This window comes from Phocoena sinus, chromosome 4 (genome assembly GCF_008692025.1).
Source record: "Phocoena sinus isolate mPhoSin1 chromosome 4, mPhoSin1.pri, whole genome shotgun sequence".
Classification (NCBI taxonomy): domain Eukaryota; kingdom Metazoa; phylum Chordata; class Mammalia; order Artiodactyla; family Phocoenidae; genus Phocoena; species Phocoena sinus.
Genome location: NC_045766.1, coordinates 129,966,544 through 129,994,257, shown reverse-complemented (window position 1 = coordinate 129,994,257; position 27,714 = coordinate 129,966,544). Strand labels below are relative to the sequence as shown.

At 38.8% G+C, this 27,714-nt stretch overlaps 1 protein-coding gene across 1 annotated transcript; it reads right to left on the bottom strand.

Moving 5' to 3' along the window:
- Positions 1-12,769: 12,769 nt before the first annotated feature.
- On the bottom strand, positions 12,770-27,393 carry N6AMT1 (N-6 adenine-specific DNA methyltransferase 1). The gene is made up of 6 exons (XM_032630711.1): positions 27,250-27,393; positions 24,963-25,049; positions 23,071-23,161; positions 19,291-19,374; positions 14,495-14,636; positions 12,770-13,127 (listed from the first exon to the last, which is right to left on the bottom strand). Exons 1-6 carry the CDS (start codon positions 27,381-27,383, stop codon positions 13,021-13,023), a joined length of 645 nt encoding a protein of 214 aa, XP_032486602.1. The 5' UTR covers positions 27,384-27,393; the 3' UTR covers positions 12,770-13,020.
- Positions 27,394-27,714: the final 321 nt, after the last annotated feature.

Below are 27,714 nucleotides of genomic sequence, written 5' to 3'. Positions count from 1 at the left end.
CTCTAATCCTTAGAAGTGAATCACTAAGACCAGCTCACACTCGAGGGGTTAAAAAGTAGACTCCACGTTTTGAAGGGAGGAGTGTCAAAGAATTTGTGGACACACTTTAAAATCCCCACAGTGGAGATAATGCACATACAGATTTTGGTGGAGCACAATGTTGTGCTAAAAACAGTGTTCTTTCTAATTTATCAAAGCTATGAAGCAGAAGTGAATTTGAAATTGGTTGCAGTGACTGTATTATTTATGATAACAACTAAAGTGTGATATACTGCGAAATAGCCCTGTAGTTAATTTACACACACATACACTTTACACTAACTGAACTATTAAACATTTAAGCTAATATTAAAACAAAAAATAAAAATTAATTTTAAAAATATGATATTTACCATACACTGTGGGAGCCATCCACCTACTTCAAAAATGTATAATTATTTTAAAGTGACTGCTCATAGACAATTGTTTTATTACATGCTACTGCAAAAAGTGCATTTATATATCACTCACTCTGTGAAGCATGACTTTCCATTTAAATTAAGTGATTATTCTCAAGTAATTTCATTATTTTCTGTTCTCATTTTTATTTCACACATGAAAAGCAAAGCTATCATTGTTGATGTGTTGCAGTTAAATAATGTCAATATCATCAGATATGTCAAAAGAAATCAGTTAAGTCAATGCCAAAATTTGTTCAAAAATTTTAAAATTCAATTCAAGGAACTGAATAAACCTCTTGGATATTCATTCCATTGAAGATACAACCAACATCTGACAACATTGTGCATGTTACAAATTAAGTTAAAAAGCTCCACATTGAATAGAAAGCTGTTTGACGGTTTTATTAGTTATTACTATGTAACAAATCACCCCAAACCTTAATTTAAAACAAACATTTATTTTCTAACACAATTTCTATGGGTCAGGAATTTGAGGCTGGCATAACTGGGTGGTTCTATTTTGGGGTCTGTCATGAAGTTGAGGTCAAGATGTTGGCTGTGGCTGCAGTTATCATCTGAAGGCTTGATCGGGGTCAGAGGATACTCTTCCAAATGATTCACTCACATGGCTGTGGGCAGGAGACTGTGGCCTCTCACCACTTAGGTGTCTTCAAGGGGTTGAGTTTTCTTACAAACATGGCATCTGAATTCCTCCAGAGAGAGTGACCCAAGACAGTAAGACAGAAGCTGTAATACCTTTTATGGCCAACTCTCAAAAGTCTACATCATCACTTTTGGGCTCTCTAATACTTATACTCCTAGCTGTGGCATGTTCAGCCCCACTCTGCACTAGTGCCATGTTACACATGCCAGTCACTGTATCTTGTGCCCTCCATTTGAGCATACTTCACTAATGACTACTTGTACCTTAGATAGAATAGGTCTACCAGGTCATCAAGGACTGACTTAGCCCATCAACGTAGGTTATGCCTTCCTTCTGAAAGCAGAGGTTGGCACCATCAGCCAGTTCTCTGACTCTTGTGTAAGCTGCTCTAGTGAGATGCTCAGCTAGCACTGAAGCAAGGGATGTAATGGCCACTGGTTCAGGTTCTCTTCTTAGGTCCAGTGTCTGTATTCCTAGGGCCAATTCAGGGTAAACCCAGCCCTTGCCAGTGTAGGGGCCCCCTTTTCCTCTACTGAGACAAGGGAGTTGCTCAGACTTCTACAACCATTACTGCACCTATGAAGGGGGATGGGCATCCCTTACCAAAGCCTCTATTCCTGTGATTATCAATCCTGGCTCCATATTAGAGTCATATGGGGAGTTTTAAAAATATACTGATATCCAGCTCTCATCCCTCAAGATTCTGATTTGATGGTGTATGGTGGGGCTCCTGGCATCATTATATTTTGAAATATATTCAGGCAATTATAGTCTGCAGTGAGGGTTAAGAAGCATTGCTCTATTTTCTCACTGGTTAACTCGAACAGGGGTTGTCAAACTTTCTGTAAAGGGCCAAGTAGTAAATATTCTAGGCTTTATGGGCAACTATTTAACTGCCAGTGTATCGCAAAAGCAAATGAATGAATGAAAAGCTGTGGTCAAATAAAACTTTATTTACAAAAGCAGGTAGTGGGCCAGATTTCGCCTGTGGGCTGTAGTTTGCCAGGCCTTGAACTAGATCAACACAACATGAATAGCACCCCAAAGCTGTTAACAGAAGCCTCTGTCAGTGCCACCAAACTTCAGGAGACTCACTAATGTATTCTGAATTCTGGCAATGGTGAATGGTTAAATTTCACTAGTTGTCACCTGTTTGAAACCAGCTGGTTATCATAGCCCTAGCTGTATTGTCTTGAATAGGATTGGACCCGTAGGACCTAACCTTTAACCAAAATCTCAACTATCACCCTATTGTGGCAGTTATGCTCAGGGGCTCTGAGCCAGAAGACCCTGTCTGTGAGACTCTTGTCACACGAGCTATGATATTCACTGCAGTGTCTCAGCAGAAGGCCCTATGGACATGCAATCACTGTTCTTAGTCCCTGGTATCTCCCCCACTTGGCTGAAGATGCATGTTGGAAGATAAACCTTCATGGATCTCTTGTGTTTCTTCATGTCTTGAAATTAAGGCACTAACTTCCCTTTGTTCTGGATTATCTCTTCAAGAATATTTGTATAGGGCTTCCCTAGTGGCTCAGTGGTTAAGGATCTGCCTGCCAATGCAGGGGACATGGGTTCGAGCCGTGGTCCAGGAAGATCCCATATGCCGTGGAACAATTAAGCCCGTGTGCCACAACTACTGAGCCTGCGCTCTAGAGCCCACAGCCACAACTACTGAGCCTGCGTGCCACAACAACTGAAGCCCGTATGCCTGGAGTCCATGTTCTGCAACAAGAGAAGCCACTGCAATGAGAAGCCCGTGCACTGCAATGAAGAGTAGCCCCTGTTCACCGCGACTAGAGAAAGCCCGCGCGCAACAACGAAGACCCAACGGAGCCAAAAATAAATAAATAAAATAAATAAATTTTAAAAATACATTTGTAGAGCGACAATCCTTTAGAAAATAGTGATAGTGTCTCTCTCCAAAGCAGAGAGAAGACATTTCTCAAAGAGCAGTTACTCTTACCCTCCAGTCTAATAAACAGTGTCTCCATAGCAAAGGGAAGGCATGTTTAATGCCCACACGGAAAAATTGGGGTTCCCTTAAGTTCAGGGTTTCTCTTCTATAATGCAACCCACTGTGTATACTAGTTATCCTTCTGGGTCCATCCATGTTGCTCCCATAGGACTCCAGGGCAAGGAGAAGCTGATGAAAATATGCTGATGCTCATATTAATTGATAAGCTGAGTAATAAAATTCTTTGTCTCTGATCGAGAAGCATTCTTTCTTCTGCCAACAGTGAGAGTGTGTCAGGTTAACCTGTTAGCTTACAAGTAGGGTAAAATCTCAGATCCTTTACATTTCTTGACAGTGCCATGTCCTGCAGTGTTTTCTGTGGAACCGCCATTAGTGCTGGCTTACTGGAGCCAATGGGCCTTCATACGGTAATCCACTCCCCAAAATGTTGTTATGGCACGTTTGCAAAATTACTGTCATAGGACCCACAGCCAAGGGCTATAGGTTGGAAACAAGTCTCCCTGGTGACCTGTACTTAACACTCCTTTCCCACTCTTCACTTAAATCATGAGGTTTTTCTTACCAATTCTACTGCCTATGCCAATGAGCTAAGCCAATCTAGTTGGAGTTTATAGATCTGTGAGAACTCAGCCTAAAAGTTGTTTTCACTTTGCCATTTGGAGCAAAAATCAAATTCATGGCCTAAAGATGAAATTAAAGGTATGACTATAAAATCCTTCATTAAGACCTCAGAAAGATCAAAGGTGGTGTCTTAGAGCATTTTCAGTCAGAATAAAGGCTCTTTAAATATTTTAAGGATGAGCCTCACAGATTCTCTTAAATAATAGGGCCTCTAGGAAGCTTACAGGCATTAACCCTAAGATATCTCAACAGAAGCCCAAGGTAGAGCAGAGCTTATCTTGAAAAGATTTATGTGTGTGGCATATATCTAATCGAGTTAACCCCAAAATGATTTTCAGGAGACCTTAAAGTTTTAAAGAGAACTACGTCAGCGGAAATACAACTTGGACTGAGACCATCCAAAATGAAAAGAGATTTTGGACCGCTAAACATCTATAAGCAGGGACCAGCCTGAGAAAACGACTCAGATGCAAACATGTGCTACCTTTATCTTGTGGTTTAACAACCCATACAGGATATTGTAGTGAATGCTGAAGCTTGAGAAAGTTCTAGGAAGTTGTCCATTTCATCTCTATGTAAAAATTATTGGCATCCAAGTGTTCATATTTTTTCGTTTGTGACTTCTCTTTTTCATTATCAATATAATCAGAATTTCTTATTTTTCAGATATTTGTCCTTTGATATATTATTGTATCTTTCTTTTAAAATCAATTTTTGGGAATTCCCTGGCAGTCCAGTGGTTAGGACTCAGCGCTTTCACTGCCGAGGGCCTGGGTTCAATCCCTGGTCAGGGAACTAAGATCCCACAGGCTGCACAGTGCGGCCAAAATAAATTAATAAATAAAAATAAAATCAATTTTTGCTCTCATCTATATCATATTGCCAATTTTCCTACTTTTTTAGAGAATGTATTCTAGCTTCTCAAATTGGACACCTAGTATATTAATTCTAAGCCTTTCTTCTTTTCTTTTATAAGCATTTAAGGCTGTAAATTTCCTTCTAAGTTTTACCTCCACTGAATTCCCTAAGTTCTGATATTGAAATTTTCATATAATTCATTTTAAAAATGCCCATTATCACTTAATTTTGACCTATAAATTATTTAGAAGCATGTTTTAAATTTTGCAAATGTATAAAGAGTTTTAAAATTTATCTTTTTCTTAGTGATTTATAACCTAATTACTTTATAATCAGAGAATATGAGCTATATGATACTGATTCTTTGATTATTACAGGGACTTGCTTTTGGCCTAATAGGTAATTATGTTTGTAAACATCCCATGTATGCTTATGTATTCTCTAATTGTTGGCTCCAGAGCTCTATTATACGTTAGTCTATAAATCAAACATTTCTATTGTTCAAATCTACCTTTATGTTTTTTGTAAATCTTGATGTTGTGGTAATTGAGAGGGGATTTGAAATCTTCCTGTATGACTGATCAGTCAGCTTAAACTTGCATTTCTCTTTTTATTTTATATAGTATGAGGCTCTTTTACAGTTACATTCAAGTTTATAACTGTGAATATCTGCCTGTACACCTTTTATCATTCTTTAGTGTTCATTTCTATCCCTAGTAACGCTTGTAACTTATTGTCAGTGTATTAGCTTCCCAAAGCTGCTGTAACAAAATACCACACAGCTGGGTGGCTTAAAACAATAGAAATTTATTCTCTCAGAGTTCTGGAGGCTAGAATTCTGAAGTCAAGGTGTCAGCAGGACCATGCTCCCCATGAGGGCTTTGGGGAAGAATCCTTTCTTGCCTCTTCCAGCTTCTGGTAGTTGGTGGCAATCCTTGACACTCCTTGGCTTGTAGACTCATCACTCCAATCTCTGCCTCATCCTCATGTGGTATTTTCCCTGTGCCTGTGTCTCTACATCCAAATATCCTTCTTCTTACAAAGACAACCATCACATTGGATTTAGGGCCCACCCTAGTCCAGTATGATGTCACCTTAACTTAATTACATCTGCAAAGACCCTATTTCCCAATAAGGTCACATTCACAGGTTCTGGATGGACGTGAATTTTGGGGGGAACACTATTCAACCCAGTATAGTCAACTATTAATGTAGCTATCTCAGCTTGTTGATTTATCTAATATATCTTTTCCCATCCTTTTATTTCCAATCTTAAAATGTACTATACTTCAGGTAAGTCTCTTAGAATCACTGTATAATTGAAATTAAAAAAATTATAACATTTTCTTCTAGCTAGTGAGTTTAATTCAATTACTTGGATAACTAAGATATTCTAAATTATATCTCATTACCTTGATTTACCCCCTTTTTCTATTTGTCTTTCTTTTAGCTTAAAAATAATTTTTTTTAATTAATTTATTTTATTTTTGGCTGTGTTGGGTCTTCGTCTCTGTGCGAGGGCTTTCTCTAGTTGCGGCGAGCGGGGGCCACTCTTCATCGCAGTGCACGGGCCTCTCACTGTTGCGGACTCTCTTGTTGCGGAGCACAAGCTCCAGATGCGCAGGCTCAGTAGTTGTGGCTCATGGGCTTAGTTGTTCCGCGGCATGTGGGATCCTCCCAGACCAGGGCCCGAACCCGTGTCCCTGCATTGGCAGGCAGATTCTCAACCACTGCACCACCAGGGAAGCCCTATTTGTCTTTTTTTTTTAATTGAGGCTTTTTGTTTTATAATTTGCTGTTTTCCTCTCCTGTTTCTAGTATTTTGGTGGTTACCCTTGAACTTTGATCATACTGTATTAGCTTCCTATGGCTGCTGGAACAAATTACCGTAACCTTAGTGGCTTAGAACAATAGGAACTTATTCTCTTGCAGTTCTGGTGGCCAGAAGTCTGAAATGGGGTTCTCTGGGCCAAAATCAAGGTGTCAGCAGGGTCTCACTCCCTTGGGAGGCTTTAGGAGAGAATCATTTCCTTGCCTTTTCTAGCTTCCAGGGCTGATTCCTTGCGATCCTTTAGTTCATGGTCCCCTGTTCCACCTTCAAAGCCAGCAGCATCGTCATAATAAACTTCTCCTCTTTTGTATTAAAATATCCCTCTGCCTCTCTTTTTCTTTTTCTTTTTTTTTTTTCTTGTGGTACGCGGGCCTCTCACTGTTGTGGCCTCTCCCGTTGCGGAGCACAGGCTCCGGACGCACAGGCTCAGCGGCCATGGCTCACGGGCCTAGCCGCTCTGCAGCATGTGGGATCTTCCCAGACTGGGGCACGAACCCGTGTCCCCTGCATCAGCAGGCGGACTCTCAACCACTGCGTCACCAGGGAAGCCCCTGCCTCTCTTATAATACACTTGTGATTACACTTAGGGCCTACCTAGATAATCCGGGATAATCTTCCCATCTCAAAATCCTTAATCACTTCTGCCAAGTTCCTTTTGTTGTATAAAGTAACATTCAAAGGGTTCTAGGGGTTAGAATATAGATATCTTTGGGGACCATTATTCAGCCTACCACACACATATTAAGCACTACTTTTACCTCCTGAACATTGCAAAGAATTTAGAACACTTTCACCCTAATCAAAATGCCCTACCTAATTTATACACAGCTGTTCAATATTTATTATTTCTATTTTCAAACCAATTAAATCACACTGTAATTACTAGTAGTATTTTATATAATGTTTGTTTGCATTTATGTACATCTTTCACATTTTATTTGCTATCAGTTATTTTTTCCATTTGAGACCCTTGGGAGGTTTTTCCTTTTTTTCTGAAATACGTTTTTAGAAGTTCCTTTACTGTAGATCTCTTATTGGTAAACGCCTTCATTTTTACCTGTAAATGTTACTTTTTAAAACCTCACTTGTAAGAGTTTTGCTGGGAACACAATAGGTGGACCCCTACTCTCAACATTTTGAAGATCTTACTCCACTGGCTTCTGGCTTCCACTGTAGCTGTTTAAGAATTCTGTTGTTGTTTCAATTATAGTTCTTTTATAGCAGGGGTTGGCAAACATATTAAAGGAACAAAGAGTAAATATTTTGTGGTTTGTGGGCCATATGGTTTCAATGGTAACTGTTGCAGTTACTCAACTCTGCCACTGAAGTCCAAAGCAGCCACAGGCAATGCAGAAATGAACCGGAGTGGCTGTGTCCTAACATTTTATTTACAAACACAGTTTGTCAACATCTGCTTTATAGTGATGTGTACCTTCCTTCTCTTTGATTGCTTTCTAAAATCTCTTTGCCTTTGGTGTTTTGCAATATCACTACTATATGTCTAGGTGTGGATTCTCCTTTATCCATTTTTTGCTTCCAGGATTCATCTTCTTTTTAATTAATTAATTTATTTATTCTTGGCTGTGTTGGGTCTTTGTTGCTGCGCACGGGCTTTCTCTAGTTATGGCAAGCAGGGGCTACTCTTCGTTGCGATGTGTGGGCTTCTCATTGCGGTGGCTTCTCTTTTTGCAGAGCATGGGCTCTAGAATGCGGGCTTCAGTAGTTGTGGTGCACGGGCTCAGTAGTTGTGGTGCATGGGCTCAGTAGTTGAGGCTCACAGGCTCTAGAGTGCAGGCCCAGTTGTTGTGGCACATGGGCTTATTTGCTACACAGCATGTGGGATCTTCCCGGACCAGGGCCTGAATCTGGGCCCAAACCCATGTCCCCTGCATTGGCAGGGGGATTCTTAACCACTGTGCCACCAGGGAAGACCTATAATTTCTATCATTTTGAAAAATTTTGGCTATCAGCTCTTTAAACACTTCTTTTTCAGTTCTCCTACTCTTTCTCTTCTCTTTCTGGGAATTTGACTGCATATATACTGTCCTGCTTTATACTGTCCCACAGATCACTGAGGTTTTGTTCCTATATTTTCAGTGTTTTTTGTTTGGTTTTAAATCTCCCTTTTTGTATTTGGATCGTGCTGTCACTGTTTGCTCATTCACTGATCTTTTCCTCTGCTAATCCCTTGTAGTGATAATTTTACTTCAGATATCATATTTTTGATCTTTAGAAGTTCCGCTTAGTTCTTTTAAAATGTTTACTTCTCATTATATTCAAGTTTTTCTTTATATCTTTGTACTTATTCATAATATTTATAATAACTATCTTAAAGTCCTTGTTTAGTAGTTTATAATCTATCATTGTTGGGTCTGTTTCTACTGATTGATTTTCCCCTGGTTATGGTCTATATTTTCCTGATTTCTTCACATTGTTTTGCAGGAAAGAATCCAAGAGCGAGCCATAGTAAAGTGAAAGGTTTATTCAGGGAGATACACACTCCAAAGACAAGAGTGTGGTCCATCTCAGAAGATGAGAGAGGCTTATCTTCTTTTTAAAAGGTCAGTTCAGGAAAAACATTAGCCATTACCTTTCCAAACAGTCTCTTTCTTACATTCTTTTTGGGATTCTTGTTTTGCTAGACCTTTGCATTCTATCCTCCATAATCATTATTTTTCTTCATGTTTTCTCTTTTTGTCTCTCAGAGCTACATTCTGTGAGTTTCTTTCAGTTCATTAACTCTCTTGTTAGGTATCTTTTTTACCCTCTCCACAGTGGCTTTTTTTTTTTTTTTTTTTTTTTTTTGCGGTACGCGGGCCTCTCACTGCTGTGGCCTCTCCCGTTGCGGAGCACAGGCTCCGGACGCGCAGGCTCAGCGGCCATGGCTCACGGGCCCAGCCGCTCCGCGGCATGTGGGATCTTCCCGGATCGGGATACGAACCCGTGTCCCCTGCATCGGCAGGCGGACTCCCAACCACTGCGCCACCAGGGAAGCCCCACAGTGGCTTTTTAAAAAAATTTTATTTATTTATTTTTGGCTGCATTGTGTCTTTGTTGCTGTGTGCGGGCTTTCTCTAGTTGCAGCAAGCGGGGGTTAAACTTCATTGCAGTGTATGGGCTTCTCATTGTGGTGGCTTCTCTTGTTGCGGAGTACAGGCTCTAGGCGCGCAGGCTTCAGTAGTTGCAGCATGTGGGCTTAGTTGCTCCATGGCATGTGGGATCTTCCCAGACCAGGGCTTGAACCCATGTCCCCTGCATTGGCAGGCAGATTCTTAACAATTGCACCACCAGGGAAGTCCCAATAGTGGCTTTTGATTTCAGGAATTCTACTTCTCATTTTTAAAAGTTGCCTTGAATTTCTTCTTTCCAAACAGTATCTTCTTGTGTGTCTCCTTCGTGACTATGTTAGCTCTAAATATTTCAAACATTCTATATAACAATTCCAGTATCTGCATTCCTTGGGTGACCAACTCTGAGTTAATTTTTTCCCTCCGCTCTAATTGACTGTTTGCAGAATATGGGTATTTCCCTGTCTTTGGCTATTAGCTTGCTAGGGTTGCCATGACAAAATAACACAGGATGAATGGCTTAAACAGCAGACATTTATTTCCTCACTGTTCTGGAGTCTAGGAGTCCAAGATCAAGGTAGAAGCAGGTTGTTTTCTCCTCAGACCTTTCCTTGGCCTGAAGGTGGCCACCTTCTGTGTCCTCACATGGTCTTTCCTCTGTGTGCAAGCATTCCTGATGTTTTTTAATCTCCTTTCCTTATAAGGACACCAGTCACACATGCACCCCAATGTTCACTGCAGCACTATTTACAATAGTCAGGTCATGGAAGCAAATGTCCTTCATTGACAGACGAATGGATGTCCATCGACAGACGAATGGATAAAGACGATGTGGTGCATACATACAATGGAATATTAGCCATAAAAAGGAAAAAAATTGGGTCATTTGTAGAGACGTGGATGGACCTAGAGACTGTCATATGAGTGAAGTAAGTCAGAAAAAGAAAAACAAATATCATATATTAACACATATATGTGGAATCTAGAAAAATGGTACAGATGAACAGGTTTGCAAGGCAGAAATAGAGACACAGATGTAGAGAACAAATGCATGGACACCAAGGGGGAAAGGCGGGGTGGGATGAATTGGGAAATTTGGATTGACATACATACACTAATATGTATAAAACAGATAACTAATGAGAACCTGCTGTATAGCACAGGGAACTCCACTTCACTGTACAGTAGAAACTAACAACATTGTAAAATAACTATACCCCAGTAAGAAAAAAAAAGAACACCAGATTGGATTAGGGCCCACCCTAATGGCCTTTTAATTTAACTACCCCTCTTAAGGCCCTATCTCTAAATACAGTCATATTCTGAGGTAAGAGGGGATTAGGGCTTCAACACATGCATTTGGTGGTGGTGACAGGGGTGGGGTAGCGGGGGAGACACAATTCAGTTTGCAACAGCTATGTATGTGAAGTCCTTGGTGTTTTACATAGCATTTCTATGTTTAGTTTCCTATGTTGTTAGAAGTCCTTTATACTCATTTAAAAGTATTTCAAACATTATTTGAAAAAGTATTCAGGACCTCATTCCCCAAAACTATGACTAAGAGCCCACAATAAAATTCTAAGGTTAATTTTTTTTTCTCCTGGGATACAAGAGGTTATTTACTATAAGACTTCATTCAGATGGCACTGTTTCTGGGAATGGAAATTTATTTACAGATATCAGATTTAAGATAATACTAATTTTGACATTTTTGCTGCTGAAAGCAGCATAAGCAAAGAAAAAGACAGCTTTTGGAGTCAGATCTGTGTTTGAAATGTTACCATACTGTTTTCACTCTTTACTACTGTGCTTCTTTGAACAAATTATTTAACCTTTCTGAACATCAAAGGTGGATAATTCTATTCTTTCTGTGGATTGTCCAAAGGATTAAATGAGCATGCCGTCTAAAGCAATAGTTCTAAAATTTGACAGGGTGACTAAAGAATGTTGAGAAGTACATTTTAAAAAATACAGTTTTTAGGTCTGGTCAGCAGAATATTCCATGGGTTTATGGTGGGGCTTAGGAATGCATAATCTTCAACTTCCTCAGGTGATTCTGAATGTAGCCAAATTAAAAAATTATAGCTTGCTCTCACTCTGGTCCTACACAGTCCTGCTAATTGATTTTGATAAATACAGCTGACCCTTGAACAACACCGGGGTTAGGGCACTGACCCCCCTCACAGTCAAAAATCCACATATAACTCTACAGTCAGCCTTCCATGGCATCCACGGCTTCAACCAACCACTGATTGTGAAATACTGTAGTGTGTCTTTATTGAAAAAGATCTGTGTATAAGTGGGCCCATATAGTTCAAACCCATGTTGTTCAAGGGTCAACTGTATATTTTAAATGGTGGGGAAGTAACAGAAGAGGTTCCTAAATTTAGTAAAGGTAATTTGACATTTCTTGAAAGATACATGTGGGCTCTTAAAAATGTGATTAATTTGAGTGCTGGGTTTATTTACATACAACTCTCCCGGACCTAAGAAAAAAATGAAAGCAGTCTGCAATATATATGCAAGAAGAAAACAGAAATATATGATAGAGGATAAAAAGTAGGAAAAACGTGACCAAGGAGAAGAATGGAGGAAGAAGCCATTCTAAATAATAGAAAGAGAATGGAGACAATAAGTAAAGGTAAACTTAAAACATTTTAAATAAACGATTGTGTTTAATTACAGAATACACTATGATTATACAAATGCCAACACAAAAGAATGAAAGTTCCTCTATTCCCACCTGTTATTTACCTTTTGAGAATTTCTTATATACACATACACAAAAACTTTCTTTGTTAGTTTTTCAAAAATATACATATAGGTTAGTACTATTTTGCAACTTGATTTTTTTCACTACTCAGTAGTAGTACATCATGAACCTCTTCTGGTTCAGTATATACAGAACTTACTTGTGTTTAATGGCTGGATATGTCACTCATGTTCAGTAACATGAACATACTGTAATTTATTTTACCAATCCCTTTGCTGATGGACATTTAGGTTAACTTCATTGTTTTGCCATTACAAGTAATGCTGAAATGAACATCCTCTTCATATACAAATATACATACATATATATATATATATATATATATATATATATATATATATATTTTGCGATACGCAGGCCTCTCACTGTTGTAGCCTTGTCCATTGCAGAGCACAGGCTCCGGACGTGCAGGCTCAGAGGCCATGGCTCATGGGCCTAGCCGCTCCGCCGGCATGGGGGATCTTCCCGGACCGGGGCACGAACCCGTGTCCCCTGCATCGGCAGGCGGACTCTCAACCACTGCGCCACCAGGGAAGCCCTACAAATATAATTTATTATATATTCTCCACATATATGTAATATATAAAATTCAAATTATATATATATATTATATATATTTACTTGCATTTGTGCAAATATTTCTGTAGGCCTGATTCCTGGGTAAAAGGAAATGCCTTACTCTTCTGCCTTTTTCTATATGACAAATTTCTGACTTTGTTAACTAAGAAATGAATTCTGTTTCAAAATATGCCAAATGCATGCAGCTTTCAGTAGCACACACTGTAGATTAGGACTTGGTGAACTTGAGGACTGAAAGGATTTCTTGGCCTGCTTGCCTGGAAAGTGCAGTGGTCCCTTGTAGACCTTTTGTCTTCATTATTTTCAAAATTTCTTCTAAAACGAAAATTAAAACAAAAGGTAAAATTCAATTAAATTATATGGTGAAGTACATATTATCACTAAACAGTTTAATAAGATGATAAACACACACTATTTACAAATTCTATTTATCTAAGAAAATAGCGTATACCATGTAATTTCTATTGAAGTAAACTTGGACTTCAGACAGATGAAAGCACCTTGGATTTTCAGGGTGTTGCTGAGAATTCTAATCAGACTGAATAACTGCTTTGCAGTGGTAGCCTACTCTGGACTCAACAGAAATGTTAGTTATACTTGCTATTACAGTAAATGATTCATTTTTTAGTTGCTTGGCTCTAATCTCTGCCCTATATCCTCCCTTTTGGATGAAAAATGCCAACGAGGGTGTGTGCAAATCATATACTGACATTGAAAAGTGGTAGTAAATGAAGTAGTGTGTGCAAATCATATACTGACATTGAAAAGTGGTAGTAAATGAAGTAGCTTGTTTCTTTAAAGAGTACTGAAAAAAGCAAGACCTTCTCTTTCCAAATAACTAACACTAAAAAGATGAAACCAAGAAACTGGGGTCACAAAAAACAAAAACAAACCCTCAAAACCAAACAAACCGAAAACCCTAGTTAATTATGATGTGATTTGAGGGGCTGAGAATGTAACATATAAGATAATAATCAAACCTGAGATGTACAGAAAAGAGAAGAGAGATTATGGTCGATTTAGTTAACCAAGTAATCTGAAAACCAAGATATAAAAATCCTATCAGGGGCTTCCCTGGTGGCGCAGTGGTTGAGAGTCTGCCTGCCGATGCAGGGGACACGGGTTTGTGCCCCGGTCCGGGAGGATCCCACATGCCGCCGAGCGGCTGGGCCCGTGAGCCATGGCCGCTGAGCCTGTGTGTCCGAAGCCTGTGCTCCGCGGCGGGAGAGGCCACAGCAGTGAGAGGCCCGCGTACCGCAAAAAAAAAAAAAAAAAAAAAAAAAAAAAAAATCCTATCAGGAGATACCTTTCATGATTAAACTTCAGGTGAACTAAAGAGTATGCAGCAGAACTGCCAAGACATGAAGACTAGAATATAGAGAGAAAATTCACAGGGTGAACTGAGGGTGAGGTGTTTTAAGAAGATTATATATTCTGTATTTGAATATTAGTTGATAAATTAGGGGAAAAAATCTCCCTCCCTCCAAAAAAGACAATACTCTTTAAAATCAGAAAAATCTACCTCTAAAAAATCTCTCTCCTCTTTCAACATGAACGTTATGTCTGTATTATCTGTTGTCAGTGATTATATTCATTAACATTCTGGGTTACTACCGTCTTTGACATAATTAGCCTTGATTTCAGCAAAGTAAGTGGTTAAAAGATAAACTGGTCTGTATTACCTGGATTGTTTTCTTTAATGGTGACTAAATAGAACAATCCTCTTGGTGAAAGGAGCTCTGGAGCCAGTGGAAACAATCTGTCCATGACTTCACGACCATTTCTGCCACCAGCCCAAGCTGCCTCTATCCCGTGACTCCTTACCTGTGACCAATTAGAAAGATTGTTCTGTTTTGACTTAAGTTACATTAAAAAAAACTGAATCTTTTTGACAAGTAACGTTCACCAAACAGGAATGTACTTTTTATTTTACTGCTGATGAGGAGGCAGCAGTAAAGCTGAATCTGAGCCCCATCATTTCCTAGCATGTGTGACCTTGCATAAGCCTGTAATCTTTTTTTTCTTTTGCCCTTGGGATAAATCTTTGTGTGATTAGCAACATAAAGCTAAAGGTCCTAAATATCTGTCACCATTTCACATTTAATTATGGCAGCTGGCACTACAGGAGAAAACTCCCTTACAGAACCCTTCATGTCTCCAAATCTTATACAGATAAGTCTGTAATCTTGATGAATTAGTTTCCTCTCTTACCTGTAAAATTAGAAAAACAACAGTTTTATCTGTAAAATTAGGAAAATGGTAAAAAATTATTTTTATCCTTTAGGAATAAATGAGGAAGTATATTTAAAGTTTGAGAACAGTGCTCTGTGCATAATAATGTGGTTTAATAATAGTTGATACTATTAATACAATGTTTAAATTCTTAATATAGAACAATTAGGAAGAAACTAAAAGGGAGAATTTGTATTATAAGAGATCTACTTTGCAGAAACAAAGTTTCAAAATGTCCCACTGTATCTGGCTGTCTTCTAGATTACTGAGAGTACTACAGCCCTTTTTCAGGAACCCATTTATTACATAAAAGTACATTGAAGCATTTTTTCCTACAATGATCTAATTATAGTATAGAAACAAAACCCATGAGTTGATATAGTATTAAAAATCTTTAGATGCTTAACACTGTATATTGTTTCTAAAACTTAAGAATACATCGAGAGATGAATGGATAAAGAAGATGTGGCACATATATACAATGGAATATTACTCAGCTATAAAAAGAAATGAAATTGAGTTATTTGTAGTGAGGTGGATGGACCTAGAGTCTGTCATACAGAGTGAAGTAAGTCAGAAAGAGAAAAATAAATACCGTATGCTAACACATATATATGGAATCTAAAAAAAAAAAAAAGTGCTCATGAAAAACCTAGGGTCAGGACAGGAATAAAGATGCAGACCTACTCGAGAATGGACTTGAAGACACGGGGAGGGGGACAAAGTGAGAGAGTGGTAGTGTATATATGGACATATATACACTACCAAATGTAAAATAGATAGCTACTGGGAAGCAGTCACACAGCACAGGGAGATCAGCTAGGTGGTTTGTGACCTCCTAGAGGGGTGGGATAGGGAGGGTGGGAGGGAGGGAGACGCAAGAGGGAAGAGATATGGGGATATATGTATAACTGATTAACTTTGTTATAAAGCAAAAACTAACACACCATTGTAAAGTAATTATACTCCAATAAAAATGTTAAAAAAAAGAATATCTTGATGAAATCACTCAAAAACAACTTAAACCCTAATACAATTATTTTCTTCCTAATCCCTTTAATGGTTTTTGTCCACATTTTAGTTTAAATTATTTACATACAATTATACATTCTGCTTTTATTCATTTATCATGGCATATATTTCCCCATTAAAAATAATTTCTTGGGAATTGCCTGGCTGTCCAGTGGTTAGGGCTCCACACTTCTGCTGCAGGGGGCATAGGTTTGATCCCTGGTTGGGGAACTAAGATCCCGCAAGCCCGTAAAAATGAATTTCTTTATACCTATAACCATATACATGTACAATTAAGAGAAATATGTTCGTATACCTCCTTTAAAAAAAAAACTGTACTTTTCCCTTTTCCTGTTTTGCTTGTCTGCTACCCTCCCATTTTACATACACACACACACGTTTTTCTTTTTTGTCCGTGTTTTACAAAAAAAGGATTATATCTACATTCTTGCCTGTATCTTGCTTTTCTCAACAGTACTATATGGAAATCTTCATGTGATCAGGTATAGTTCAATTTCCTTTTTAATGGCTGCATAATATTTTATTGTGTTAGAGTATCACTTCTTATTTAGCTATTGATGGGCATTCAGCATGTCCATTTGCTTAATTTTTTGTATCTAATTGAAATTATTCTCATATTTATCATAAGCTCCTCAATATAATTTCCCACATAGTTAATCATACTAGGGAATTTATCAGTTCCTCTGCTTTTTTTGTCATGCCTTTCATCTTGGAGACTTCCCTTTTCTAACATTCCAAGAATTCCCTTTTTCTGGGGCCCATATCTTCCCGTTTCTTGGCTTACTCCCTTATTTTGGTGGAGCCCATTCTCTGGATGTTTCACAGGGTAAAGTTACCCATGGAAAGAGCACATGGTGATGACAGCTTTTGCCAAGCCTGTCCCTTGTCACTTCTGTTTCAGTGTGGACTAGGAGCCCTCTGTGCTGGACCCTGTTTACACGCCCCCCAGGGATGCTCAGCCAGGTTTGTCTGCTTGCACTAGAGACCACCCTCCAGGAGGATCTCCTGGCGACAAGCACATTCTCACAGGCCACGGAGGGGAAGTTTTCATCTCTGGAAGGAGTCACGTTCGGTGGTCCGCTGACTGCCTACTACCTGGGCTTTGCTGTGCCTTCCCCTGATCCTTTATAAGTCACAGGTACAAACCAACAGTACCTAACCTCATGTTGAGGGATGTAATAGTAAGTATAGCCACAACTTTTTTTTTTTTTTTTTTTTTTTTTTTTTTGGTACACGGGCCTCTCACTGCTGTGGCCTCTTCCGTTAAGGAGCACAGGCTTAGGACGCTCAGGCCCAGCGGGCATGGCTCACGGGCCCAGCCGCTCCGGGGCACGTGGGATCCTCCCGGTCCAGGGCACGAACCCGTGTCCCCTGCATCGGCAGGCGGACTCTCAACCACTGCGCCACCAGGGAAGCCCCCACAACTTTTTATATGTACAAACTCCTATTATTTGTATGTCTCCTGGATCTAACCTCTAAGTCTCTTAACTTTTACCTTCATTGTTTCCTTTTTTTATCTTCATGCTCAATGCACTGAAATATTTTCATTTGGTTTCCATACCACTGATTCAGGTCTTGACAGAGACTACATTATCTTTAAATTCATTTCCTAATGTTTTACATAGTAAAACATATTTTCAGGCTCCAGAAAATCTTTGTCGTGCTGTATTTAACCCTGCTCTCCAGCTAATTGCTCAGCTAATGGAAATTATGACACCACCTCTCTCTGTGGCAACTGTGACAAAGCCCAAGTCATTGCCCACACTCAGTTACCTACATAATTACACACACAGCTTAGGAGGAGGAATGTGGGAGAAAGGAAGCCCATTCATCTCACCATGTTCCCAGAATCTCCTCCTCATTCACTAGTCTTCCCAGTAGTCTGTAGACCTGATAAACCATGATTTACTTAACTGTCTCTCTTCTGTTACATATATAGGTTCATACTACTTGTTATCATAAATAAAGGTGCACTAAACATATTTTTGTAAATTACAATTTATATTCTATTGTTAATCATTTTCCTAAATTAGATCTCAAAGACTGAGATTATTGGACTAAAACATTTTTGTCACGCTTGATATTTATTTCCATAGTGCTTTTCTAAAGAGTTTTATTAAGCTGCAGGGACTTCCCTGGTGGTGCAGTGATTAATAATCCTCCTGCCAGTGCAGGGGAGACGGGTTCAATCCCTGGTCCGGGAAGTTCCCACATGCAGAGGAGTAACTAAGCCCGTGCACCTCAACTACTGAGCCTGCAAGCCACAACTACTGATCCCACATGCCACAACTACCGAAGCCCACGTGCCTTGAGCCCTTGCTCTGCAACGAGAAGCCACCACAATGAGAAGCCCGCGCACCACAACGAAGAGTAGCCCCCGCTCGCCGCAACTAGAGAAAGCCCACGCGCAGCAACGAAGACCCAATGCAGCCAAAAATAAATTTATATTAAAAAAAGTTTTATTAAGCTGCATTTCCCTCAACTGCTGTTCACCTTATGACAATGACTTTCCTTCTCACATGAGTTCATATGTCAGGGGAGCAACAACTTCTCAGTAGTAACAGCAGCAATATAGACCCTTCCCATCTTGGTAAAGGTGAATGTAATATTTATCAGCCTTGCCAGAGAGTGATCATCAAAGAATAAAACAGGTACAATAATTCAGAGGAAAGCTAGCTAGTCCATCACTAAACTTTTGTCTGATTTGACCATTCTTTCTTTAAACTGGGAAATGGTTACTGCAGTTTTCCTCTTCATCACTGGAAATGCTACAGCAATGCATGTCAGGGTTATAGCTTTTTCTTACCTGAGATGAGCACTGCTTTCCCCTACCCCCACTTCCTGACACCTGTGAAAGGAGGAAAGCTAAGGCTTTCAGAAATAATTCCTATGTGAATTTAAGGTGATTAAAAATATTTTCTTTTTACAAATTTGTTATTCATGATAAAGGTACACACAGATACATGAATTTAAACACCATGGCTTGATTTGGATGGGATTTTAAAGAATAGATATGGACCACAGTTTGTATTTCCATTAGTTTCAGGTTCCTTTCCTATGTCTACCAATAGTATCCAATAATTGACAATTACGAGTAAAATGAGAGCAGTCTGTGTTATTAGCGGCTGACTGATGTCATATGATGAAGTATGTTTGACTTTTAGATAGAAAAAAGCTGAAAATATTAGTAATTAAATTTTGTTGTATGTCTTACCTCTTCAGGTAGAGTCACTACATAGGGAGGATTAAACACCAGAAGATCAACTTTTTCCTTCAATCTTGGTAGCAAGCCTTTGACCTAAAAAATGTTCAAAATAGTCAGAATTTTAAGCTGGACCCAGAAATAATAAATAAGTAGATGGATAGATAGATATCCATCTAATCAATCTTTAAATATACTCCCTCATGTTTTTAGAAAAAATGTGTTAGAGAGCCAAATTTAAGACAGAAATGGAGATAAATATCTTTACACTTTCATTCAGATAAAGATTATATGCATTTACCTAAAAATAGGGAAAATAAACTATTTATCAGAATGAACACTCTGCTCTTCAAAAGCTCACATGTTTACATTCTGGGCTCACTTTTAGAAGATGGAGGCAAGCTCTCACATATTCTGCATAGATTTGTGCACAACTTTAAAGTTATAGCTGCTAACTTAAACATTTATTTTCTATAACCAAGGGAAATATTTTACAAGATGACAGAAAACATACATGAATGACAAAAGTATCAGAAGACAGAATTTTATTTTTCTTTCTACATCTTTAATTACTTGCATATGTACTGGCTAAAACAATTAGATATCAAAGAAACAAAGGACTAAAAATAGTGGGAAGAGACCTGAAAACATCAGTTGTTTGGCATTTTATAAATATTTGAACTGATACAACTTTCTATAGAATAAGAAAAATGTCTTTTTAAAGAAAGTATATTTAGGGCAAAATGTCATTTAAAGCATCCCTCTGATTGAATTAAATAACTAAGTATTTAAAAAATTATGTCTGATGATGTCATCCTATACCTTCACAGGCACAGTAAAGTAAAAATGCTGTATCCGGATGAGTTCTCACCCCTAAAGCCATTTCCTTCAATTATTACTTCACACTGACTCTCACTTAGGAATTCCAACCCTGTTATTCTTCAAAGGTAATTTCTTTCTCTACTCATTTAAAAAGAGAACAGATAACTATTTTGCGGAACATAATTCAGGTGTATCTTCTGCAAGTAGAAAGGCGACTAGTTAATCTGCTGTTCTTTCTAGTAATAACATTGGTGAGGAAGTACATTTGAAATAACCAAAAGCTTTATTTTCAATTCCATAAAGAAATTAAGTTTCCCAATTGTAAAAAGAATTCAAAAATGTAATTTTCCAGAAATTCTGAGTAAGGAAATTAGAAAAGAATTTGCTGTGTAATTACTTATGATGGCCCTGAGGTACTATATACTAATAATGATTTCAGTACTGGACTTCAAATAAAGGAACAAGTTGATACTAAAAAAATAGAAAATTATGGAGTTAAAAAGAAAATGGATTTAAATGAGAAGTCACTGTGGACTGGATATAAAATCTAATTACAGGCAACCCTCACTCATCCATATCTACCTTTTGAATAGTCTCACAGCACTAGAATAAACCCAAGAATTAAGGAGTAAGCAAAAAAGACCTCTGACAGCAAGTTTTAAATCCATACAGCAAAAAGTACTCTGTGTGAGAAGCACTTATTCAGAATCCCTTAACTCTTAGTTTAAATACAAGTCTAACTAAATTAATTGTTTGGTATTCTAGCACAAAGCACATGAAAAGAGACAGGAAAGTGCTATCAATGGGTAGCAGTAAAACATGACAACATAAAGCGAGTGAAAAGACAGACAAAGAGGAGAGAAAATAAAAACTCAAAATCACTGCAGGCTATAGCTACTTAATGTAAAGGCAGAAACACCTGAATAAACCTTAGTCATTATCACGTATAGTACAGAATAATAACTGATATTCATATTAATGACCCTGAATCACTAAAAGGTAAAATTATGTTCATTTTGTTTTAAGAATGTAAGGAAATGCATAAGACATATTTGAAAAAGGTTTTTTTCTAAAACTAAAAAAGAAATACAATGAAAGTACTACTTTGTGAACAAACTCAGTTAACCAAAACAATGATTTTCTTTTATATGATAGCTGTGACACCCTATGTCCAGTGTTCTGAATACAAGCAAATGTAAAGAGTTTTGTAATCTGATCACAATACCTATGCTCATACCTATCTCTTCCTACCTTCTTTACCACAAGTCAACACTCCACATCATGGTCAGCTTTCGTTACTGAAAGAATGGATTCTGACAGCTTTAGAACTGACTACCACCAGTCATGTTATAAAACAGCTGTGAGACCTCTCGACTTTGATTCAGAAGATGTGGGCTTAAATTCTGGATTTATCACTTTATTAGTTATGTGACTTTCAAAAGTGTCCCTTACCTCTGTTAACAAAAATAGATATTCTGAATTTCTTGTATCTCTAAAGTTTTATTGTTCTATCAAAAAAAATATAATACTAATTATGGACACATTAAAGAAACAACTTTAAAAATTTAGGGACTTCCCTGGTGGCACAGTGGTTAAGAATCCGCCTGCCAATGCAGGGGAAATGGGTTTGATCCCTGGGTCCAGGAGGATCCCACATGCCGCAGAGCAACTAAGCCCGCAAGCCACAACTACTGAAACCTGCGCGCTCTAGGGCCCATGTACTGCAACTACTGAAGCTCGCATGCCTAGAGCCCATGCACTGCAACAAGGGAAGCCACTGCAATAAGAAGCCTGTGTACTGCAACGAAGAGTAGCCCCGACTCGCCGCAACTAGAGAAAGTACGTGCGCAGCAACAAAGACCCAATGCAGCCAAAAATTAATAAATTAATTAAAAAATAAATAAAATAAAAATTTAAAGAGTAAAATCACCACACTGATTATCTTTATTGATAGTCTAATTTTTAATGGCAGTAAAAACTTCTAGTGATATGTATAGAATTTCTTAGATCTTTGGCTTAATTCCTTCTAAACTGCAAAATCATTTGTGAGTTTAAAAAAGAGAAAAGCTCAATACCCTTACCAGTACAAGAATAATACAGGTCAAGAAGCATGGAAAGCATTTTATATTTCTTATGCCCACCTGGTACATACTATTATGATTTTTGCTTATAAAAAGGCACTCACATTTATAACTGAAAAGAAGTTCAGAATCATCCAAATCTTACTAATATAATGTAAATTGTTTTAAAAACTGGAACTGAAAAACATACAATGTGTAACTTAAAATGATGGTTCTGTAGTCGTCATTTGTTGTTTTTACCTGCCCAGGACCCATTCTGCCTTTCATCTGATTACATGTCCTTGACTTTCATTGGGGAAACTCTACCTCCTCTCATTCTCAATCCAAGTGGCTTGGATTATCCCAACCGAGCTGCCAGAGTGGGACTATGACTCAGGCTCAAGCCAATCATGTGCATATTCCAATCCCCCTTGAGAGATAGGCGTATGACTAAAGCTGATATAAATGGCACTCATTCTGGGGCTTCTGCTAGAGTAACTGAATAGAAAGTGTTTCTTTCCCTGTGAAGTTGCTGAGAAACAAGATACATACATGCAAGCATCTTGTTACCATGAAGGGAACAACTGCTGAGGAATACAGCCACTAGAGAGAAGTTTACAGTTAAGAAAAAGATGCCTGTAACATCATTTGAGTTCCTGAAACTGTTCACTCTTTTTATTAAAGCCAGTTTGAGCATTCTTCTGACTGAAAGATACCTGATCTATACAGGCCAAGAAAAAGTTCCCTTGAATTGTGGAAAAGATGGATTATCTCAGTCAAGAATTTACTTTGTTCAGTGGGTTAAAAGTTAATTAATGACTCAAGTTTCTTTGACCTAAATCACCTTGACCTTAACTTACTTGAAAAGAAAATTAATTATTACAGTACTGGACAAGAACTAACAGCTTACCAAATCTGTAATTATTGGTTGAATGTGGACTTTGTTACAGCGTGCTGTCTCCAGGGTACATGCTGCTGCCTCAGGGTTGACATCAGTGCACCTATAAACAGAAAAGAAACCAACTACATCCTGTGTCTACGGACAAAAATTCAAGGAATGTTCTACTCCTTTTACATAAAGTAGATTTATAAAAAAATTGGAATGCTTTAATAATGGTGAATAAAAAAAAGAACTCAGATTTGTTACACTGACGAAAAAGATTTTTATATTGATATAATGTCCAAGAGTAGAAGAATACACTTACATGCACACATATCTGAAGGAATTTATTAAATTATGAATCCAGCAGGAGAATACTATGTAGCTACCAAAAATGAAATTTAAAAGGAAAATGCTCATCATACAATATTAAATGAAAAACATAGGAAATGAAAAAAAAATAAAGGAAACACAGTTGGACCATGTGTGGTAAAATTTATAGGTGATTTAAAAAAAAATTATTTATTTGGTTGCGCCTAGTCTTAGTTGTGGCACGTGGGCTCCTTAGTTGTGGCAGGTGGGTTCCTTAGGTGTGGCATGCAAACTCTTAGTTGCGGCATGCAGGTGGGATCTAGTTCCCTGACCAGGGATTGAACACAGGCTCCCTGCACTGGGAGCGTGGAGTTTTAAACAATGAACCACCAAGGTGATTTTTATTTTCTTCTTTATATTTTCTATATTCTCAAATCTTCTAAAGAAAAATTTTATTAACTTCCAATTTTTTCTGATAATCAACTTATTTATCTGAAATAAGATTCATTTTTTTATTCCAATAATTTAATAGAAAATTAAAATAATAAATAATATGAAAAAAATCGAGAAGATGCTGAGCTGGTGCAGGCCCAGGCCCGCCTAGTACAAAGTTAAGGAGGTAGGGAGGAAGGTGGGGAAGCAGGAGGGAGGCAAACTGCCCTGCACAATGGTGAAGAGGAAGCTCAGAATGTGATGGGTGTTATCAACGGCTGGCTTGACACTTTGGTGCGTACAATGTACTAAAAAAAAACAAAGGGAATTCCAAATCCTTCTAAACCAGCTGGTGAGGGAAGAGGGCAGGACAAGGATGGGGATGAGGGAACCAATGTAGGCCTTCTGAAGGCCTCTGAGGGGAGGGGCTGGAATGTACTGTGTGGTTAGCAATGAGGTGGGAATGGATGGAGAAGGGCCAAAGTGAACTGTACCATGCAATGAAGGGATGGAAGAAAGACCCACGACTTGGCCAGCAAAGCTGGGGCAAAGGTCTGGGAAGGGGAGGAAGAGAGAGAGGGACTGGGTCCCAGTAGCCTGGGTGCAGTGGTTAAGAATCCACCTGCCAATGCAGGGGACACGGGTTCGACCCCTGGTCCAGGAAGATCCCACATGCCGCATAGCAACTAAGTCCATGCACCGCAACTACTGAGCCTGCTCTCTAGAGCCTGCAAGCCACAACTACTGAGCCTGCATGCCACAACTACTGAAGCCCACACGCCTACAGCCTGTGCTCTGCAACAAGAGAAGCCACTGCAATGAGAAGCCCGTGCACCGCAATGAAGAATAGCCCCCACTCGCCACAACTAGAGAAAGCCTACGTGCAGCAATGAAGACCCAAAGCAGCCAAAACTAAATAAATAAAATTTTAAAAAAAGATTCAAATTTAGAGATGACCTAAAATTATTATGCTTCTTATATAATTATGCAGTATGATGGAATGGTTTTGAACACGTAATTATAACTTTTAGGGAAGCATAACTTGCATCTGAGTACTTACTATGCTTAAATAGACACTATCAGATACATATTATTTACTTACAAAAATGATTTCATTCAAGCAGTTATATCCATAGTGAATCTCTTAGACCAAGATGTGGATGAATTTGTATACTTACATGTACAAAGCTTGAGGACCTATCATAGAGGCTAGGAATGCAGATACCACTCCAGACCCTGACCCTACTTCAAGGCATATTTCCACTCTAAAAAAACAAAATAAAACAAGTATTAGTAGTGGTATTAAAATACACAACTCGGGGAGCTTCCCTGGTGGTGCAGTGGTTGAGAGTCCGCCTGCTGATGCAGGGTACACGGGTTCGTGCCCCGGTCCGGGAAGATCCCACATGCTGCGGAGCAGCTAGGCCCGTGACCCATGGCCGCTGAGCCTGCGCGTCCGGAGCCTGTGCTGCGCAACGGGAGAGGCCACAACAGTGAGAGGCCCGCGTACCGGGAAAAAAAAAGAAAAAATACACATCTCGGAAAATAACTCATGCTACTTTTATGTCTGTTTCTCCAGCATCATCCCTCACCTACAAATATATGGAAATATAAAAGAAATTTATAAATAAGCTAATTTCCGACAACCACTTTGTGCTTAATACTGCATAGTTCAAAACTGTTTGGGGGTATGTAATTTAAGTCTGTAAAGTAGTAATATAACAGGTAGCTTTCAATTAATTTCTATAAAACATTACATAAACCATGGAATGTTAATTTAGGGTTGGAAATATTAATATGGAAGACATCAGCCCTTCACACAAGGAGCTTCTAGTTTGGTATTTCTTAAAATGAAAGGACATTATTACAATATTTATTTATGAAAAACATTTTCTCTGTCACTTTGAAGTAATTCATAAGTCCATCAGCATATCCCAGGGAAAGAAAAGTTCCCCCATTCTACTGATAATAGATGTAGAGCAGCAAAGAAATTCCATATTTGTACAGCTCTACACTGAATTGGGAAAATACCTGAGTATCTGATCTTAGAATATTAATAATACTCCTAAGAATGCTATTGAATATAATAAATTCTTGATTCTACTGTATTTGTCCTTCCCTATAATCATATATATACATCAAAGGCATGAATTATCCCCATTACAGAAATAGGTTTGATGGGATATAGGGGCCTCTCTAGCACCTAACTTTCCAAACAACTATTCAAAAACAGCAAACTCCAGGGGTTTCTCACTTTTGGAACCATTTCTACACATCTGACAAGCTTTACTGTGCTGTAGGGAAGGTCTGTTGAATCTTACCAGGCGGCTTCTACTTGAAAATAACTATTGTGGCCTCATAAATAATTAAAACTCCAAGACCAGAAATACCCAAGACTTTAAAACAAAATCAGTTCCTTTTACAGCACACTTTGCAAGGCACTTTGTGCTTGTAAATCTTTCTGTGATATCTTGATAGTAAAAGACAAGTTATAAAACAGTTCTGTTCCATTCTATATTCCAGTAAATCCAAAAGTTCCATCGTTCACAATGAAAAACTAGTTTAATAATAGTTGGGGCATTTTACACGTGGAAAAATCTGACCAAGAGGGATAAATAAACACAATATGGATCTTTGAAGCCTGACAACTCTTTGTTTCATCCTGAGAAAACCCATTTCAACTCCTGATCTTTACATAAATCTAACTATCCAAATTTCCTTCATTTAAAAAATGACAATGTAAGTATTCACTCTTTTTATATTATTAATTTAAAACTTATATGAGCACTTCAACAAATCAATTTTAATACTTATTAGGAGCTAGGGTATATTCTATAGGCAGCTAGCTGCATGTAACTTTAAATTTTTTACAGTTAAATGAAAAATTCAGTACTAGTCACATCTCAAGTGCTCAGTAGTCACATGGGGCTAATGGCTGTTGCTAGATAGCTTAGTATGCTATTCAGTGGGTTTAAATACACTCCCCTACTCCAATATTTTACAACCTCATTTCCTTTTTGTGCCCTTCCATTGCTAGAGGATGCTTTTATGTACTGAGTAAATTAATGCCATGCGACACTGATATCTACTAAAAGTTGTAATATTAAGACGGAGCGTTTTCAGAATGTTTTGCTTTTGAACGTGTTATAATATCGCTACTCTCAGGGGCTTAGGGTCCTCAGTTAACAGCTGATAGGAAAAGATACATCCCGGCGTGGTGACGAAACATGGAGCCCCTGAAACCAAAACACCACCTTGGCAACTGCGGACAGATCCCCGCTAAACTGACTACGTGTATCCACGGAAAAAATCCTCAGTTACGGTGTTCTGGTGTCAACTGTCGCCAAGTGGACCGACACCGCCTCCTCTCGGGGACGGCGGCGACAGCCCTTGCCTTGATCGCCCGCGGCCGCCTCTCCAGGACTCCCGAGCCCTCTCCCGCGGGGACCCTCGCCCTCCTCGCACCCCGTGAGTTCGGCTGCCGCCGCCTCGAGCGCGTCCAGCAGCAGAAATGTGTCCTCCGCAGGCTCGTACACGTCGCTGAAGGAGCCACGGCCCACATGCCTGTGCAACGGCGTAGGGAAACAAGGCGCCGCCATCTTTCGCTCCTCCGGCCCACGCTTATGCGCAATGCGCATGCGTACGTGCAAGGGCTCAGGCCCAGCAGTGGGGGCGGGGCACCGGGGGGCGGAGAGTCACCTCGCTTACAGGTTGTCGGCAGATGCACCTGGAATGTCTAATTAGACGGTTATATAATCTGCAGCTACTAACATTTACTTTCTTCTTTAGAGTATTAAAATTTATTTTGTGGACTAGCACCGGATAGAGGCAGCCTCTATTGTTTTTGATTAAGGGGAATGTTTTCTCTCTCTATTCTACACTTAGAAGTTTCCTTCTATTCCTAGTTGGCAAAGGTTTGAAAAAATACAT